Source organism: Syngnathus floridae, chromosome 9 (assembly GCF_059516105.1).
Source record: "Syngnathus floridae isolate MCC-2025c chromosome 9, RoL_Sflo_1.0, whole genome shotgun sequence".
NCBI lineage: Eukaryota > Metazoa > Chordata > Actinopteri > Syngnathiformes > Syngnathidae > Syngnathus > Syngnathus floridae.
The window spans coordinates 9847958-9865261 of NC_142421.1; the positions used below are offsets into that span (position 1 = coordinate 9847958).

General features: G+C 39.9%; 1 protein-coding gene across 2 annotated transcripts in view; it reads right to left on the reverse strand.

Annotated features, from left to right (window-relative positions):
* Nucleotides 1-17304, reverse strand: part of arid4b (AT-rich interaction domain 4B) — a 30889-nt gene that overhangs the window by 9870 nt on the left and 3715 nt on the right. For both annotated transcript variants that reach the window (XM_088384159.1, XM_088384158.1), the window contains exons 3-10: nt 10121-10231; nt 7124-7189; nt 6797-6887; nt 5790-5869; nt 5444-5535; nt 2886-3027; nt 1666-1745; nt 85-161 (exon numbers count right to left, since the gene is read on the reverse strand). In XM_088384159.1, the coding sequence (XP_088240285.1) occupies nt 85-161; nt 1666-1745; nt 2886-3027; nt 5444-5535; nt 5790-5869; nt 6797-6887; nt 7124-7189; nt 10121-10231 (739 nt within the window). The remainder of the gene's footprint in view (nt 1-84; nt 162-1665; nt 1746-2885; nt 3028-5443; nt 5536-5789; nt 5870-6796; nt 6888-7123; nt 7190-10120; nt 10232-17304) is intronic.

Below are 17304 nucleotides of genomic sequence, written 5' to 3' on the forward strand. Positions count from 1 at the left end.
CCAAAACATCACCATCCTGCCAAATATTTGTGAATTCATTTATTATGACTCATGTTAAGTGTAGTACACTGAAATGAAACTCACCTGGCTTCAGCCCTGCATCAGCCTTAGGGGGACAATCTGCGTCGATCTCTCGAACATCCTTCCGTAGCACCATGTAACTGCAAGAAAAGAAACGTGACGCTCATTAGCAGTTGCATAATTACAGCAATAAATTACACATAAAAACAAATAAACACTGTCTTGTAAAAACAGAATAGTAAATGTTTTGCACTTAGCCAAGTCAATTGCATTTTTTTTTTGTTGACTTGACCAATGCGACAAGTTAGCCAGCCAAACAAAGGGAGTAAAAGCTTGTTTCCACTGTTGCTAGGGTAACAATCTGATACACTATGAATAACCACACTATGAACCCCCCTGCCTCCCCCCATCTGCCCTCTGCATGTCTGACCTTGCATTCCCTAAGAATATTTTCAAAAGCTATTGTTTCCAAAAAGCACATTTTTATCGCTAACCGATCGCAAACTCTCTGGGGAGGGAGCTCCGCACATTAACCTACGAGGTGCATTGACGAGGTCAGCAGGTTTATGGATGTGAACTCTCATCAGCAAACAAAGCACATAGATGACACTCAGTTAGCACCACTTTGGAATAATAGACGTGAAGAGGCTACACTAAAAAACAGTGGAAATATTTTTGAACATGTTAAAAGCAGGTGAACAGGTACCCTTATCGAGTGTAGTTTATTGGAAAGGATGAGTTGGTTGCAAATAATCTGCTTAGTTTAACAAATGGTTCGAAGCATAGCAAAATTGTGAGGACCGAAAAAAACGCTAAGAGCACATCAAGATGCAAACATAACAAAACAATGACATGTGGCTGACAGCTCAAACTTGCCCTCTGTGGTAATAAGGAAAAACATTCCTGATCGCCTCTTTCATCTTGTTATTCCTTTCACATAAAGGAAGGCAGATTGGAAGGAACCAACCCTTGCAAATCTCATTAATACAGAGATAGATTTTCCGTCTTCTCGCATTATTATTTCTGGATTCCAGCCCTCGATGGACTGTGCTGATTGCAGTGGGCAAAATCTAATAGCGACAGGAAGTGGAACAGCTACTGTGTGTGCTGTGTAATAATACCTGACAAGAATAAAACAGGCATTTCATCTGTGATTTATCTTCCCTCTAATCGGCTCTACCCTTCACCTGACTATTAACCGCAAGACATGATAAGAGGTCTTTTCACACTTCCTGTGCTATAATTATTTGGTGATGACTTACACAGGAGATGTATTGTGGGTTGCAGATGCAAGGCTCGAGATAAGGAGACCCCGGCTGCTCTCTCAACAGTGGAATTCAACTCAAGTAGCGGTGAGCAAACAAACTGAACTTTCACAATTTGCAGTCTTTAAGAAAATTACCCACAGGCAGCTTAGTCCATTTACCAACTGGACACAAAGTTGGAAACGAGACAATAATTGCATCTGCCACCATATAAACGGCGCACATACAACCAAGTAAAATGGGTCGGTAATAGAGTAATGATTCCAGTAAACAGCATCAAAATGATTCTGGATTAAAATGAGCCAAACATATCAGAACACTATTCAAATATTCTTCTAGTCAAATATTTATGATAACATCATTAAAAATTCAGACTCACAATTTTCCGTCCTTGAAAGAGCGGACGAATAAGCTTTCCTTTTTCATTGTGACGTCATCGTGGCAGTCGGGGGAGGTGACCTGAGTGTGTAGAAACAAGAGACAATCCAGAAGTCAGATGAGGTAGCAGACGGCGCCTGTACGTGTGTGTGTGTCTGTGTGTGCGTACGCATATTTATGAGCAAAATAAAGAAGTGAAAAAAAAATGGTGTTGTTAGAGCATAAGGAAAAATTGTTTGTGAAGGCCATGTTGATTGATGGATTCCAAACTATGCTGTCTCTGAGACCAAGACAGACGAGCGATCGAGATGCAGAGTGAGGTATAAAGGTTGTTCAAAGTTTGTACGCGGCTCGCAGCATGTGGCTCCGCTGTTGACTCAGATTGAGGTGCATAACAGTGGGAGTTGTTCCACTGTCAGAGTCTAACCCAGGGGAGGCAGCACTACCTTTATGGATTTAAGATTTCCCGCACTGCCTGCATACGCCAAGTCCCAATATTCACAACACACCATGCAGCATCACAATGTTTGTTTTGGCACAAAAAAACAAACCAACCCAATCTCAGATTGCTACCTTTTTTAACAACATGATCCAGAGCAAGTAAACAAATCAATGCACATCTCATATTTTATTATCAGACATTATTTACTTTTGTTTGCAAACCTTATTTACCAGACTTCTCTCATCCCATTTGTACAATTGCAGTAGAAATATGTGAACAAAGTAGAGTACACTTCCCTAGGCTGTCACAAGGAGGCAGCACGGAGGTCGGTCAACAGCAGGCCAACAACAACAAACACTGTAGGCGGGGCACAGTTAAAGGGGAAGCTTTTCCTACTCCTGGCCTCTCCCATTCTCCCACTTCATCTCTGAACACTTACATAAACATAGAAAGCATGTCATCATTTCACTGTCCGCTTATGCTTCCTAAGATTTAAATGTGGATGGAAGGGAACTGTTAGCAACAGCCAGGGTTTGTGCAAAAGAGATGATTTTCTTCAAGTGACTGCAACTCCCATCCATCCATTTTATGAACCGCTTCTCCTCATGAGGGTCGTAAGAATACTGCAACTTCAAAGTGCAAAAACAATTGGTTTTGTCTTGGGCGATATAGGATCAAAAACTGGCATGCTCTCACAGGCCCCCCAAAAATCCAAATAAAGATGGGACAAGGCAGTGACAGAGCAGAGGATGCTGACCGTAGAGGTGCTATGAGCTCACCAGTGCAGGATACCACGTGATTTTCTTTTTATCCCCCATGGCCACTCCCTCCACGCAGACCACTTTGCCAAACAGATCTTCATTCTGCCGTTGATCGCTCTCCTCTTCTTCACTGGAGGATGAAGATAGGTCTTCCTCTTGGCTGTATGACAAAAAGAGACCAAAAGTTAGGCAAATTGGAGAATAAAATAAAAATATAGTGTAGATGCATGCAAATTTGAATGATTTCCATCCAGCTTTACTGGGTACATAGAGACAACAATTCACACTCACGTTTAAACCGACTTACAATTTAGAACACAGGTGTCAAACTCAAGGCTCAGGGGCCATATCCAGCCGGCCATAATAATTTATGTGGCCAACTAAAGCAAATAGTGTCTCCTATATATTTCTTGCTAAATAGGATTTTTCTTTTCATTTTGCCATAAAATCTATACCAAAAAACACAAAGGTAGATCTCAGCGTGCCACAAGTTTTCATGACTCCTGATTTCAAAATAAAAATTGCTAACACTGTACAATACAGTTCAAAAGTCAGCGGTCACTTAGAAAGTGCTTTGGGGGGGGGGGGGGGGGGGGGAATTTCCACCTTTCAAGATTCAAGATTCAAGAGTTCATTTTCATTCAAAAGCACAACACCCCAAAAAATTAAAATGAATAAAATGAGCGCATTTGACCTAAACTGACACCAACATTTGGGTCATGTGACTTCTTTAAGTACATGCCGCATTCCTTGTTTATGTGTACCAAACAAAGCGATGCAATGAAAACAAATTCTATTGTGGCACTGATAAGACAACTCATCTAACTCCTCTGTTAAGCCTTTTAATGGTATTTTAGTGGAAAATAGCTCCCTTACTATTTAGTCATTAGTATTTTTGTATAGATGAGCCAGCTCAGTCAGCCTTGACATGCCTCTAAATGTGATCATACAGGCAGCACCAGCAAGCAAACAGATCCTCCCTCCACCCTTTCGTTATGCATCACTCGGCCTGCTCTGCTAATCTATGTATACACGCAAGATGTGAACGCACACACGCCGTCTGGCATGACTTAATACCAGTAAATGTGCCTGGCTGTTATTACAACTTCTACTCTGACACCACAGAAACAAAAGACATAAACAACTGAAGGGAAACTGCAGTTTATGAGATCCTTGTATGATTAATACTGTTGCAGGCCAGGTTTAGTTAACAGTGACACCTGTGGAACAGTAAATAAATAGTACTCAACAAATGAGCACAGTAGGCAACTGGCAGACAAAAGTAATTTTATCTATTGAACAAACTGAACACATGACCAAAATTTAACTTTATGCTGGCATTGATGACTTATTTACCTGTGGCTAACTTTTTTCTTCAACTGCAAGAATGAAGTTTTTAGAAAACAATTGACGATCATATTTGTTAAGGTTTGATGATTTTTTTTTACTGTATTTATTTTGTTTTAGTTTGTCTCGATTCATGTTCTGTTTTCTATTTACGTCAAGTATGATGGGGACCCCCTTTGAAGATTACATGACTGTCTCAAGGTCTTTATGCAAATAAAAAATTTATCAGTGGCCCACATTTGAGTACTTTGTAATATAGTATTCCAATCAAAATATTGATTGTGAAAGCAAATCTAAGGTTTTGTAACAAATCTGTTCGGGGTCTGCTCATTTATGTTGAGCACTATATGTTTAGCAATGAGTCATTTTAGTATCAGTCAGTCAGAGGTTTTATTAATTTTATTTGACCTGAGTATATGCACATAAATGTAGAAACCTCACTTGTGGGGTGCTAGCCTCACCAGTTATCCATTAGTTGCTCAGCAACAGCATTGTTAAACAAATAACATGAAATGTATTTCGGTGAGCTTTAACCTAGTCCTTGCCGTTATCCTACTTTAAACAAATTATAACGGTGAGCTTTAACCTATATTGAGTCCTTGTGTTATCCGACTTTAAACAAATCAGAACACATTTACTGTAAGTCGAAGCATTGATATCGAACATTAAAGTGTGGATAGTGTAAAAAGTGTGGACGTGCATGACCTGAAAATAATGTTTTTCAAATTTAGTCAGAAATGTCTTTTCAGGCCGCATTGTTGATGTTTATGAAACTATTTTAGCAAAGAGGAAGACAAGCGAGATGTGCTAATGTGGAGCTGGGACTCTTCCAAGTCAATATTACATCAGTGCCATTAGCAGTGGTGTCAGAATGAGATTATTAAGTGGAGCGTCCTCTTTATAATCGCAGCGATGTCCATTGCCAAAGCCCTGAAGCAGTTTCTATTCCCACATGAAAACTGCAGTCTGGAGTGAGCATATCAAAACGTAACACACCCACCCAAAACTGTGTGGGGTTTCCTGCTGTAGGCCTCGGGAGGTTTTTCGAAAGAAATGGAAATGAGAGCAAGCCTTTGCTATCACGATACACAGAACAGGGGCGCCTTTTTCTCAAGAATGTGAGTTGGCAGGGAACGTTGCTCATCATTTGCATCTGCATTGCAAACCTCTGCCATGGTTTGAATGACTGACGCTTACATAATGTCAAATGAGGAAAGGTCTATACTCACATTGGATTGGACCGTCGGCCCCTGTTACCCTTTTTACCGATGACGGGTGTGCCGAAGTGCTCGGGATTGGTGAGAGGGAGTCTGTCCAGTGTCTGCAGAGGCAACAAACCACAGCAAAGAGACAGTTGGCACACTTTAACGGCATTAAGTGACAAGAGTTCAATTCCCGAGGGGGAGATGTGAACAATCCATCCATCCCTGAGCTGAACATCTCAGCAGCAGTAAATAACTAAACACTTGGTGCTGGGTCTTTAAGTACGGGAAAGAAAGTAGAGAGAAAAAAAACACATGAGAAGTTTCATGTCCTTAGATTGTTTTGGTGATAGGTGCGAGACATGTTACTTGCCTCACTCTCCGCAAAGTGACGGGCGCCTTTAAGGCAGAGGGAGGAACGCCTTAAAGTCTTCTCATCGCCATCGTCAAACACTGTAGGGGTGACAATGAAAAAGACAAACCTTAGGGCGTTGCTGTATCAGGAACCCATGTAGAACAATACACAGAAATATGCATACGACTGTTTAAGACTTGTTTATACAAGTACATATGAGTCATTTTTTCCTTAAACGAGCTAACAACTATCTACAGCAGTGACATACAATTCTTCTCCTGCAAATGAATGAAAAGCAAGAACGTGAGAAGCCCCCCCCCCCCCCCCCCCACCCCCCACACGCGTGCACACAACAGCCAAGACCCGAGGGCACTCTTAACTAACAGGCAGCGGCAAAAGAGGCTGTTGCGCCGGTTACAGCTTACAACAGCAGAAAGAACATAATGTCAATCAATCACTTTAAGTCTACTTTGTTCAATTGTGCAATACCGAAATTGTTTTGAAAGCAACTTCGATATGGTTGCCCGCATTATTTCACGCCATGAAACAATACTCATGCTGCACAGTGAGAAATAACTCTCTCGCCTTCAGATTAGTAATTATGGTAATTGTTTTCTTAACACTACATCCTACATTTGACATCGGTGTTTTATTTAGTTTTTTTTGTTTCATCGGGTTAAGCAGAAAATCCTGCTGCACATTACTCTGCTCAGCGCTGATAAACAAATAGAGACAATTGACTAACAGTTATCTCAGCGCTGATAAACAAATAGACACAATTGGCTAAGAGTTAATAGAGCATAAGAGCAGCTGTAAGCATGTAAAAATGGACAGACGTGTCCCTCAGGACATGACTCAGAGCAAAAGTAGACCAATAGGAGAATAAATATTGCAGTCTATCTGAGCTGAATAGAAAGAGGCAAGCGTTCACAAGTCTTAAGTAAAACTACAATGCTTTTTGAAAAATAGAAAATAGCTACCAACTGTTTCAACTGCTCTGACTTGCTTTCATGATTGTGACTCACCAACGGTGTAGATACTTGCGTCGGTCAGCTTATTGATTGTGGCCTCCTGGTAAACACCATCTTGGCTCTTGACTTCTACAATAGCACCCACCTGTAGGGCCAAAACGTTGCTGATTATTGGCTGAGTAACCCAACAAACCTTTTTTGTGATTTGATGGGAAGCTATTACGAATTTACTGGTTTAAATAACAAAGCCATGTTTGACATGAGGCTCTGGCTTTGGGAATTCAAATTGCAAATAATGCCATGGGGTTTTTTTTTATCCAAAGAAAACAATCCAAAATGATGTTTTGAGACAAGCTAGCTTCTTCATCGAACCCATCTCACCTTTAGTGGTCCTTTGATGCTTTCATCATGGACCTCAGCTGTAGAGAGATCTGATTTAAAGGTCACCTGAGGGCGGAGGGAGATGAAAAAGAGGACAGACAGCAAAATAAATGGAGAATCAATCCCAAACAGTCACATCAGAACATTCTTTTAGTGTCAACATTTCCCTTGTGTTACTTGCATTGCATTGTACTGTATTGTATTGTCTTGGATACGACGACTGTGATGAATAAAATGTTGAGGTAAAGATTCAAGAGTCATGTGTGAGAATTTTCTAATCCTGCTGTAATGTGAACAACTGTACACCACGGCTACATCTGCTGGTGCCAACTGTTGCCGATTGGAGCTCAGAATGTCACAGACAACCCCCACAACTACACAACGTTTCACTGCATCTGCAGGTTCTGCTAAGTGAGCCACAGTAGAGCATAATCTGATCATGCATCTGCTAACACTGAGACCAAAAGGTGCAACCCCAGCATACTGTCAACATGTAGAAGCTGCCAGGAGCAGAAAATCTGTTGGACAGACTCATATGAACTGACTGGAATGATGCAGTTGATGCTCATCTGAATTCTTACACATGATATCGAAGAAATATATTCAGCAGAAGTTAATCAGAGTTCTCACTAGATTGTCATTCAAACGGTATAGAAGATCTAATTACTGATATGACACGGATGAAACGTCTAAAACTCTTGGACCAATTAGCTATTGATTATTCTTTTTGTCTGCTGGAGAACTAGTGACAACAAATTTTGTCAAGCTCAACTTGTATCAGTTAATGTGCGTTTTAAAAAATCCTTTCACATTCTCATACTTGGTGTCAATCAGCTCTGCAGCAGAATGGTTTGTAGAGCCACGCTTAAAAAAAAAAAAAACAACTACCACTGCAAAAATAAAACAATCAAGGAGATAAAAGAGAACAAAGCAATGCTTTACGTAGTGATCCATAAAAATGTGCACACGTGATTTCTTTGGAATCTACAGACAACTACAAGTGTAGTATGTTAAAACAAATAAAAATAAATTATTAAAAAAAAGCTTGCGCGTAGCAAATTCACAATATTCTTATTGCATGAAACCACAGGGGGAAAAGTCTGTCTGGGAGGGAAGGATCAAGCCAACAAATCAAAGAAACATATGATATTGAAGCACAGTCGTGCAACAGGAAGCAAGAGAAAGGAAGGAAAAGCTTCCAGCAGGCTGCATTTCATCAGATATGGAGAGAATCACATTCCTTCTCCTGTAACACGGGAAGTCCTTTTAGCACCTGGAAGGGCACGGGGCCCCCCCTCTCTCCGCAGACAGAAGATCAATAACACCTGACTCCTTTCACAAGCTGGTATTACTTCCTACTGACACCTTTGGCTCCTCCGATCCTCAAGTAAAGTCCGTCACTGTGCATTGCAGTGTCAGCGTCATCTGGTAGTACGCAAAAAGACAAAGACTTTTTTATATCCCGAGTTTGGATCAGCTGTGTGAAAACTGAATGTTCAGTGAACTGCTTCATGTGTGCACATTTGACTCCACATGTTTTGCCTCTACTGGTACCGAACCTCACACTTCTGAACTGCGAGGCGGACGTGCTCCACCATGCCACCTAGTTTTTTTTCTTAATTTGAAAATGACTGACCATTCAGCATGCTCAGCTTACTTTTCAACCAAGCTCAAAAGTTCATATTAATAAGGGCAATTTCACTCATGCTATTGTGTCATTTATATTCTCAGCCACAGTCCAGAAAAAAAATGCTTACGAAATGTCTATTAAGTTAATATGACTAAATTCAGTGCATTTATATTCCGCGACATGCCTACTGACAAAGGCTCAAAACGCAGCATAATAAATGGGGACCCTAAGTTCAGCACAGTGCTGCAGGCTCTGTCCTTGCTCACAGTGCGTGTGCTGTACTTATCTTTTCACAGCAGGTAAAATCAGTGTGGGAATAATTGACTTTTTACAAGTCGTCAAGAGCAGAGCAGCATCGTAAAAAATGAATGTCACACAAATCTTTCACTCGAATCACTCAAAGGACCTCATGCCAGATGCTGCAAGCATCACCTTGTTAAACAAGCAGAGAGAGATTAATGAAAGAAGTTGGAACTCATTAGAGTTGAACATTGACGCGTGCTTGCACGTTAACGAAGCATGTTGACTTTATAATCAAGCAAAACCAAATCATGCATTCAGTCAATTAACATACAAACCCTCACACATGAACTGTTACCGCCTCATTTGTTTTATTTTACACCAAAGTGTTGTGACCACAGGCATCGAGGTGTCTAAGGAGAGCCATTTGAATAAAATCCTCTCCTCAAATGTAAATTTATGCCGATGGTATTAAACACAAATCCCACCTATTTTCAAATCAGAGACCATGTGAGGACAGGAAAGTGACAATAAGTACAGCAAGCACACTCACGCCTAATGTTCCAATGGTGCAGGTTTGAGTAGCATTGCATCAATAACTTCACCCAGTTGCAGTATTACATGCTTACTAGCGGATCGTAGCACATACGGACCATATGGGCAGCAGACTATAGTTGGGTCTGAATTACCGTAGTTGGCCTTCTGCTGGTTGCTGCCCAGTAGTATAATCCATTATGCCTCCATTGTAGGACAGACAAGTGAGCAGCCCCTCCTCTATTGTATTAACCAGATGCTCAGCCCTACTGGGGGATTGATACAGTACAGCGCCTATTTTGCAAAGCCTTCATCAGCAAAGCATGAACCCAATAGGGGAACAACATTGGAGCTGTCATACTTGTGAGGACGATGTGTGTAAAATGGATGCCTGAGGCCTTAATGGGACTTTGCTCCAACCAGATGAACACCACAGGCGGCGCTACACCTCGCAAGTGAAACATTGTGTCGACATTCAGCACAACAGCTTTAAATCACTCTTGTCGGTCCAATATGAAAAAACATTCCAAATGAACACGGTTTGACCATTGCATCGTCATTAAAGTACAAAAATGAAAGACACAATTCCTTACCTTAGCCTTGACCAGACGCTTGGCCGTCTTAATTTTGGCCTCGCAGAAAGCCCCTCGGTACTTGGCACTCACATCAGTCCCTACTGTCAAGTAAGGGGGCTCCTCCAGAGTCTGACGAAAGCAACAAAAAGAGAGAAAAAAATGAATTCAACACACGCTTATTAATATTCACTTTGGTGACAGGTGTGTTCTTGAAGCTCAGGTAGAAGGGCACGTTCACATGCTTTGCTTAGTCAAGGGCAGCAACACAAAACCCAGCCCAGCTTGGTGATTCATCCGTGGAAAATGCATACCATCTGTTGTGGCTATTTGAAAAGAAGCCACTGAGGGAGCAAGTATAAAGGCAATACACGACTGCTTCGAGACTACGACGGGAAAATTTCATCGTAAAGCAACTCACTGGAATTCAGTCATCACTACATGATTATCTCCTGCATTGAAAGGTCGATGCAGAGTGGGAAAAAAAACTACAAGTGGGTTGATGATGCTTGTGTGCACTGGTTGACGGGAGGGCTGAATACTGATTAAAGGGCATTGACTTTTAATTGTTAGAATTCCTTGTTCCCACTGTGGAATAATAATAATAATAAATGCCCTTAATAATAATAATAATAATAATAATAATAATACAAAATAAAAATAATAAGTAGTATATATAAATATATAAAGCTGCATTGATGCCCCAAGAATTTGTATTATTGACAAATTATTGACCTGTCTGTTCATCCAGTAATACATAAAATTGCAAGGCCAGCTTTATCTACTATACGCAGTAAGTTTTGATATAGGTATTTTCATTTTATTGCAACCTGGGGAGCTTGTACAAAGCAAACAGTTGCAGGTCTTCTTCACTTCACTAAACAAGGCCTGAAAAAGCCTCGAGAATTACAAAACAACTGTAGTAAAAGCAAAGATGCCCACAAAGCTGGCCATCGTGAGGGAGCACCATTTGCAGGGTGGTTTCTCATGGGCCACACGCTCGTGTGGCTGAGCTCAACTGAACTGAAAAAAAAAAATCAGTTCATTGTGATTCCATACGGTATGTTCGTTTGAACGAGCTGTTTGCAAATGACAACACTACATGAGGTGAAGTGTGGCCCTTTAATATTTCAGTGTGCATGTGCACCAGTGCACACTTGAATCTAAGCCAAAAATTGCTGACACGCTGTTAATTACACCGTGTCAGCAATTTTTTGAGGGTGTGCATATTTATGCATCCAGGTTTTTTTACTATATAAAACTGACATAAGTATTAATAAATAAAAATGTACTTGAACTAACCAATAAAAATCAGGAATTGCTTTTGAACGGAGGTCCACAAGAATTATTTTAAAAAACTAACAATGAACTGAAGAACTTTTATAACTCTGAGGCTTTCCTTTTTTCCTTTTTCAATGAAGTTGGTCTGCCGGGCAGGCGGCATATCTGCTAGGGACAAAAGGATGCTGAACAAACAAGTAAAGAGGGTCAGCTCTGTCCTGGGGTGGCCCCTAGACTCAAATGACACAGTGGAGGACAAGAGGATGATGGCTAAGCTGTCAACCATGCCAGATAACCCTACACAGACCCTTGAGGACAGCACTGCGCATCTTCTTCAGCAGCAGACTTTTACACCTGCGCTGTGTGAAAGACAGGTTCCGCTGCTTCTTCCTGCCTGCGTGCAGTACACAACCGGTACATTGGATAGTTGGACGAGACAGATCAAATAGTTTATACACGAACAAGGGTTTTGTGTGTGTGTGTGTGTGCGTGTGTGTGTGTGTGTGTGTGTGTGTGTGTGTGTGTGTGTGTGTGTGTGTGTGTGTGCGCGTGTGCGCTTCTTGTACACGTCAGCTCTTGCATATTTTTTTTCTTGCATCCACTATTGCTACTGAAATGATGCAAATTTCTACACTGTGAGACTAAGAAAGGTGGGTATTTTAAAACAGGACTGGGAAAAAAAAATCATGATAATCCCTAGAAAACCATTTGGTACATCTTAGGTGTCTTCAAACTTGTAAAAAGTCAGTGTGCCGAAGTATCTGCCTCAGTATCCGTAACAAGGTATTTTAGTCAGAATTTGACAATGGCAGCGAGTTAATGAACTCACAGTTTGACCTTGACATCATTAATCACAGGTGAAATGTAGAAACTGCAAATATAATCGTGCACATGAGAGCTAGATAAAATATTAAATGAAATACCTGATAAATCCAATCTAAATTCCTTTGAAAGTGTTTGATGGAGAATAATACATGTGGGGTGAGACACAAAGATTGTCTTCCTGTTTATTTCTTCTGCAGGTTGTCAGGCAACAAGCTTTTGTCTCTGTCTGTGTACATTCACAACAACTTGTCACATTTCGAAGCTGTATGCTAAGATGGAACAATGAAGCGGGTCCAATTTGCAGCTAACCAAATCACGCGTGATAAAACATTTGTTTGGTATGAACTGCTTATTTCAGCTTTTGAACTGACTCCTCACGGATAATATATACAGATTGTAAAAATTGTGAGTGAGGATGCTGTTTATATATGAAACTTAATTTTTCATTTGGTGCTGCAATCATGGATGCTTTGTCAGTTGCAGACAGCCGCAGAAAGCCGACTCCGATGTTTGAGTTATTTTCGTGTACACATGGCAGAGCATTGCATATCCAGAGGTGTTAAACCAATTTTTAAAACATTGAATACTGTCAGATTAAGGTAAAGTTTAGATGCATTTAAAAGTTTGGTTTCAATGGATTTAATGTAATTATGTTTTTTTCCCCACTGCATATAAACATATCAATCACTATATTGCTGACTTATTGACTCTTTTCTGCGAGTTCAGCGCCATTTATTATTAATAAAAAGAAACCTCCTCTGAGCGCATTCATCCATTTCCTATTTGTTCTTATTTGGTTCACAGGTCCCCATCTGGATGAAGCAGCAATACTTATTATATATTATATCAGTATGTGAGGATTGATAGCCATTAGCTTTATTGCTTATTAACTGTAAGCTCTTCCAGTAAACACATTCATCTCAAACGCAACAAACGGGTAGAAAACGGTCTTGCATAAATGGTCCGTTAGTCTGTGTGGATTCCGACGGATAAAAGAGGAAAAATACATTCATTGAAATTCTGTTCAATGAGTACATGCTGAATATAGCCACACTTAACTGTACGACTGACAGTTTCTATTAGCGATACTTTGATTTGTGCTTTGCCAGCTAATTATTCATCTGACCTGAATTCTGAAGCCAGCAGACCCTGAAATTTAGAAAAAATGAAAATAACAACGGCCAGTCTCAGCCAATATTCCTACTATAACAGCCAGCTTTTTAACAGCAAAAAAAAAAAAAGGACACATTGGTCCATAGGTTGATGGAGTGCATCACCTCTGTTAAGGTGGCCACGTGGGCAGCATAATTAGCAGGGTGCCCTCTTTGAGCATGGCCCAGTGACTTTTACCCTCAACACTCCAATAAACAAATCTGTCTGCCCTCAGCACCATCCACTCTATCCAACATCAGGTTTACATGACACAGTGGACATTTCTATTGGCTAGTTCATTTCCTTGTCATTTCCTTGAATCTTTGGCTTGAGGGGAAAAAAAAGAATGACCAAAATGACCCATTTCACTGTAGTTGCACGTGATATGGTCGATACACTGGGATTTTCTAATGTGCATCAACCAATCAGAGTAAAGCTCATTAAATTGTTGAAAGCACCAGCCAATCAGGTGATCCAATCAGAGTTCAATTTTGTAGTGTGTTTTTTGTTTTTTCCAGCAAGGGAAGAGCACTTATTTGGCTCTATTTTCTAGTTAAATTATTTCGGGTAAGACGTAGTGATAGTGAGATGAAGCCTCATAAGTCATCGAACCAGTTGAACCACAGCTTCAGTTGCACAAGAAACCACCTGCTGGCCAGGTGTATAATCACAAGCAGTTGTATCTCAACCACATAATGGGTGACAATTTTTCTTATTTGGTTCGTTGGTTGCTTTGTTGCTTAAAACCTTACCAGTTGGTCTACTTGTTTCATTGCTTCTGACACCTCATGACTTGCTCTGCTTTCTCCTGTAGATCCAGTCTATCTTTTGGTGTACTGGTCTCAGTATTACATCGTCTTTATCGCGAGAGTTCCTGTAAACCAGTTGTATTCCGCATTCTAAAGCAATACAAACATCTAAAATAGCCTTTTCACCCTTTGCCAATGCTTTGGAAAACAATCTGCAGGCACACAGGTTTGATTAAACACATACAAATGGGACCTGGCATGAGGTGATCGAAACCAAATCGGACTGACATGGAAACTAAAGTCTACGGGGAAAAAGTGTATAGTGTAAGATTATTTAAATCACATTTGTGGAGAAAATGTGACAACAGAAAGGAGAATCAGACTATCAGTCGTAATAGTAGTACACACACAATAAATAACTTGACGCTTGTCTGACTCACAAAAACAAGCATTTGTAATTGCACCTTTTCAGTGTTTAATCCTTCCTGTCATATGAGACAATGATCCCGCAATATACAGCGGCTTCTGAAATCATTCATTCTTTCCCCGAGAAGAAATACAGTATTTCTCCCAACAGCAAAACGCGTGTACTTCCTTGTCAGCTGTGATTCTCAAAAATGTAATAAGCGCCTAAGTGGAAATTACTTGCTGTTTTTCAAATCGTCTTTAGGTAAAATTGACTTCATATGCTTTTAGTAGTGGAAAGCAAAATATGAGCTAATTGCATGACTGGGGAGAAGTTCCACCTGTTCCTGTGGACTGTTAGCAAGAAGGCCATATTACAAATACCCAAGCGCTCAACTGCGCTAATATAAATAATCTCTCTCTCTCTCTCTCTCTCTCTCTCTCTCTCTCTCTCTCTCTCTCTCTCTCTCTCTCTCTCTCTCTCTCTCTCTCTCTCTCTCTCTCTCTCTCTCTCTCTCTCTCTCTCTCTCTCTCTCTCTCTCTCTCTCTCTCTCTCTCTCTCTCTCTCTCTCTTCAATTCAATAATGTTTCCAGTTGTTTTGACTTCAACATGAGTTGTCTTTTTGAACACTGCTTTTGTCTACCATCTGTCACAAATTCTCTCATCACAGATCTGATGACATCAGATCATCTCATGCGTCAATATTTGAGTCAATCCACATCACCACGCTTGGATGAGGGTAAATTGGATTGGATTAGATAGATTGCAAATCTTAAAACACATTCTTGTGAAATGCCATGTTGTCACTTATTCTGTTCATGTTATCATTATAACCTAATCAGTAATATTAACGATGATGACACTGATCAAATTATGAACAAATGCAAAATGAAATAACGCGGCACGCCAGATGGTTTGGCAAGAGACTTTACTTTGGACAGCAAGCTTTCCCTTTCAGATAAGCTCCTAACAATATGAAAAAAGGTGCAGGTTTTAGGAGTGCTACATTTCAAAATGAGATCTGGACATATACACTGCATTGTAATTGGCAGGTATTGGCTAAGCGACCGTTTTTTTTGTTATGTTTTGTTTTTAATTTACCACCCTACAAGGGTTTGTGTTGTTGTGACTTGGCTTAAGCCATCATGAGTCACTCGTATTAATGGTTTGGCAAAAATTTTAAAACGGATGCCATTGCTTATGTAACCCACCCATTTTTTTCTTTCTCTGTTTAATTTGGGTTTAGGACCAGAAATGTCTAGATATTCGGGCAGTGACTAGGACTTAATTGGACTAATACGATAATATTTCACAATACGTGTAAGCCATTAACTTTAGTACTCTAACTGAAATGCAAGTATAAAAGTGATTGTTTGCATCACTTTGACTACATTTGTGATGCGTTTAAAACAGAACAAAAGAAGCATGTTAAGAGGCGTGCAGGAGGAAAGAATTACTCTCATTCAAGCAAGCACATCTAATAATCCTGCTGTGAATCACCTCTTTGTGTTCAGTAAACTTAGTGACCGGTGTTTCAGCAGAAGTAGCATGGGAAATTTTTAGTTTTGACTAGAAAACAAAAATAACAATCAAAATTGGGAAGCAGGTCTTTTGTACTCCTCCGGCAAAGTTGCAAGCGGGAAGCCAAACATAAACATGAATTATTTTAATGAGTAACTGGATTTGACAATGGAGATTTAAAAAAAAAAAAACTAAAAATATACTTGCTTTCACTCACATTATTTTTTAATGAACTGTGGCTTGTTTTAAATTAACACACTGGCTCAAACATGAGGGGAAACTGCAAATTGCAAATAATTATTTTGCAAGTTCTAACATGAGTGGATAACGCATAAGAGTCATCATAAAACCTCATTATGAATCTCTGAGGGTATGCTCTATCTCCTGCTCCAATTATTATTTTTTTTTCCCTTTTTGGATTTTTGCAGAGAATGAATGAGACTTACTCAATGGGGCTGTTGCACAGTCCTTGACAAAGATTTCATTTTACTGTGCTCAGTGAGTAAAAACTGAAGTGAATGTATATGCGTGATTTACGAGTAACATCCAAGAGTGAGAGTGAAACTTTGGCCACAGACGCTGCAAATATCCAGCTATTTTTTATTTTACTGTTTATCAACCTTTATTGAGCTAATGTGCCCATTTTATATGACACAAAATATATCACAACACACTGTTCAGATAACATAATCATTCTGTCTCAACTGCTACATCAAGGTTTTCAGGTTTGCCCATAACCTCACCGCTTGATTGAGTCTAGTGACAAAATAATCAGATTCTCACTCGTCATCTCTTATGAAATGCATACATATTTCACATACGTAACACGGTAAATTTAATTGATGAAAACCACACACTAAATTCCTAAAAACACTTGATTACTTTTTTTTTTAATTCAAGGAGTTTATGACATACCATTTACTAAACAAGATATTACACACTATTGGAAAATTTGGTACAACCTAGAGGCGGGACGATTAATCCGATTAAACGATAACTGATTATCAAATTAATCTGTTATTTTTTTAATCGATGTCGAAAAGAACATACAGGAATAGAGGCTTTACAATCGTCAATTAAAAAGAAAGGGGAATTATTCTCAAAATAAATTCGTCCGAAATTAGACAAAACCTTGCAGTTACAACCCAGTGTTATCCACAACATTACGTGAGACTTCAGAAATGCTCCAGAGGCCTCGCAAGCATCAAAACAATGCAACTCACTCAGCTGCTACGGTATTTGTCTTTTGTCTAAATGGTAGCGAGAAGGTG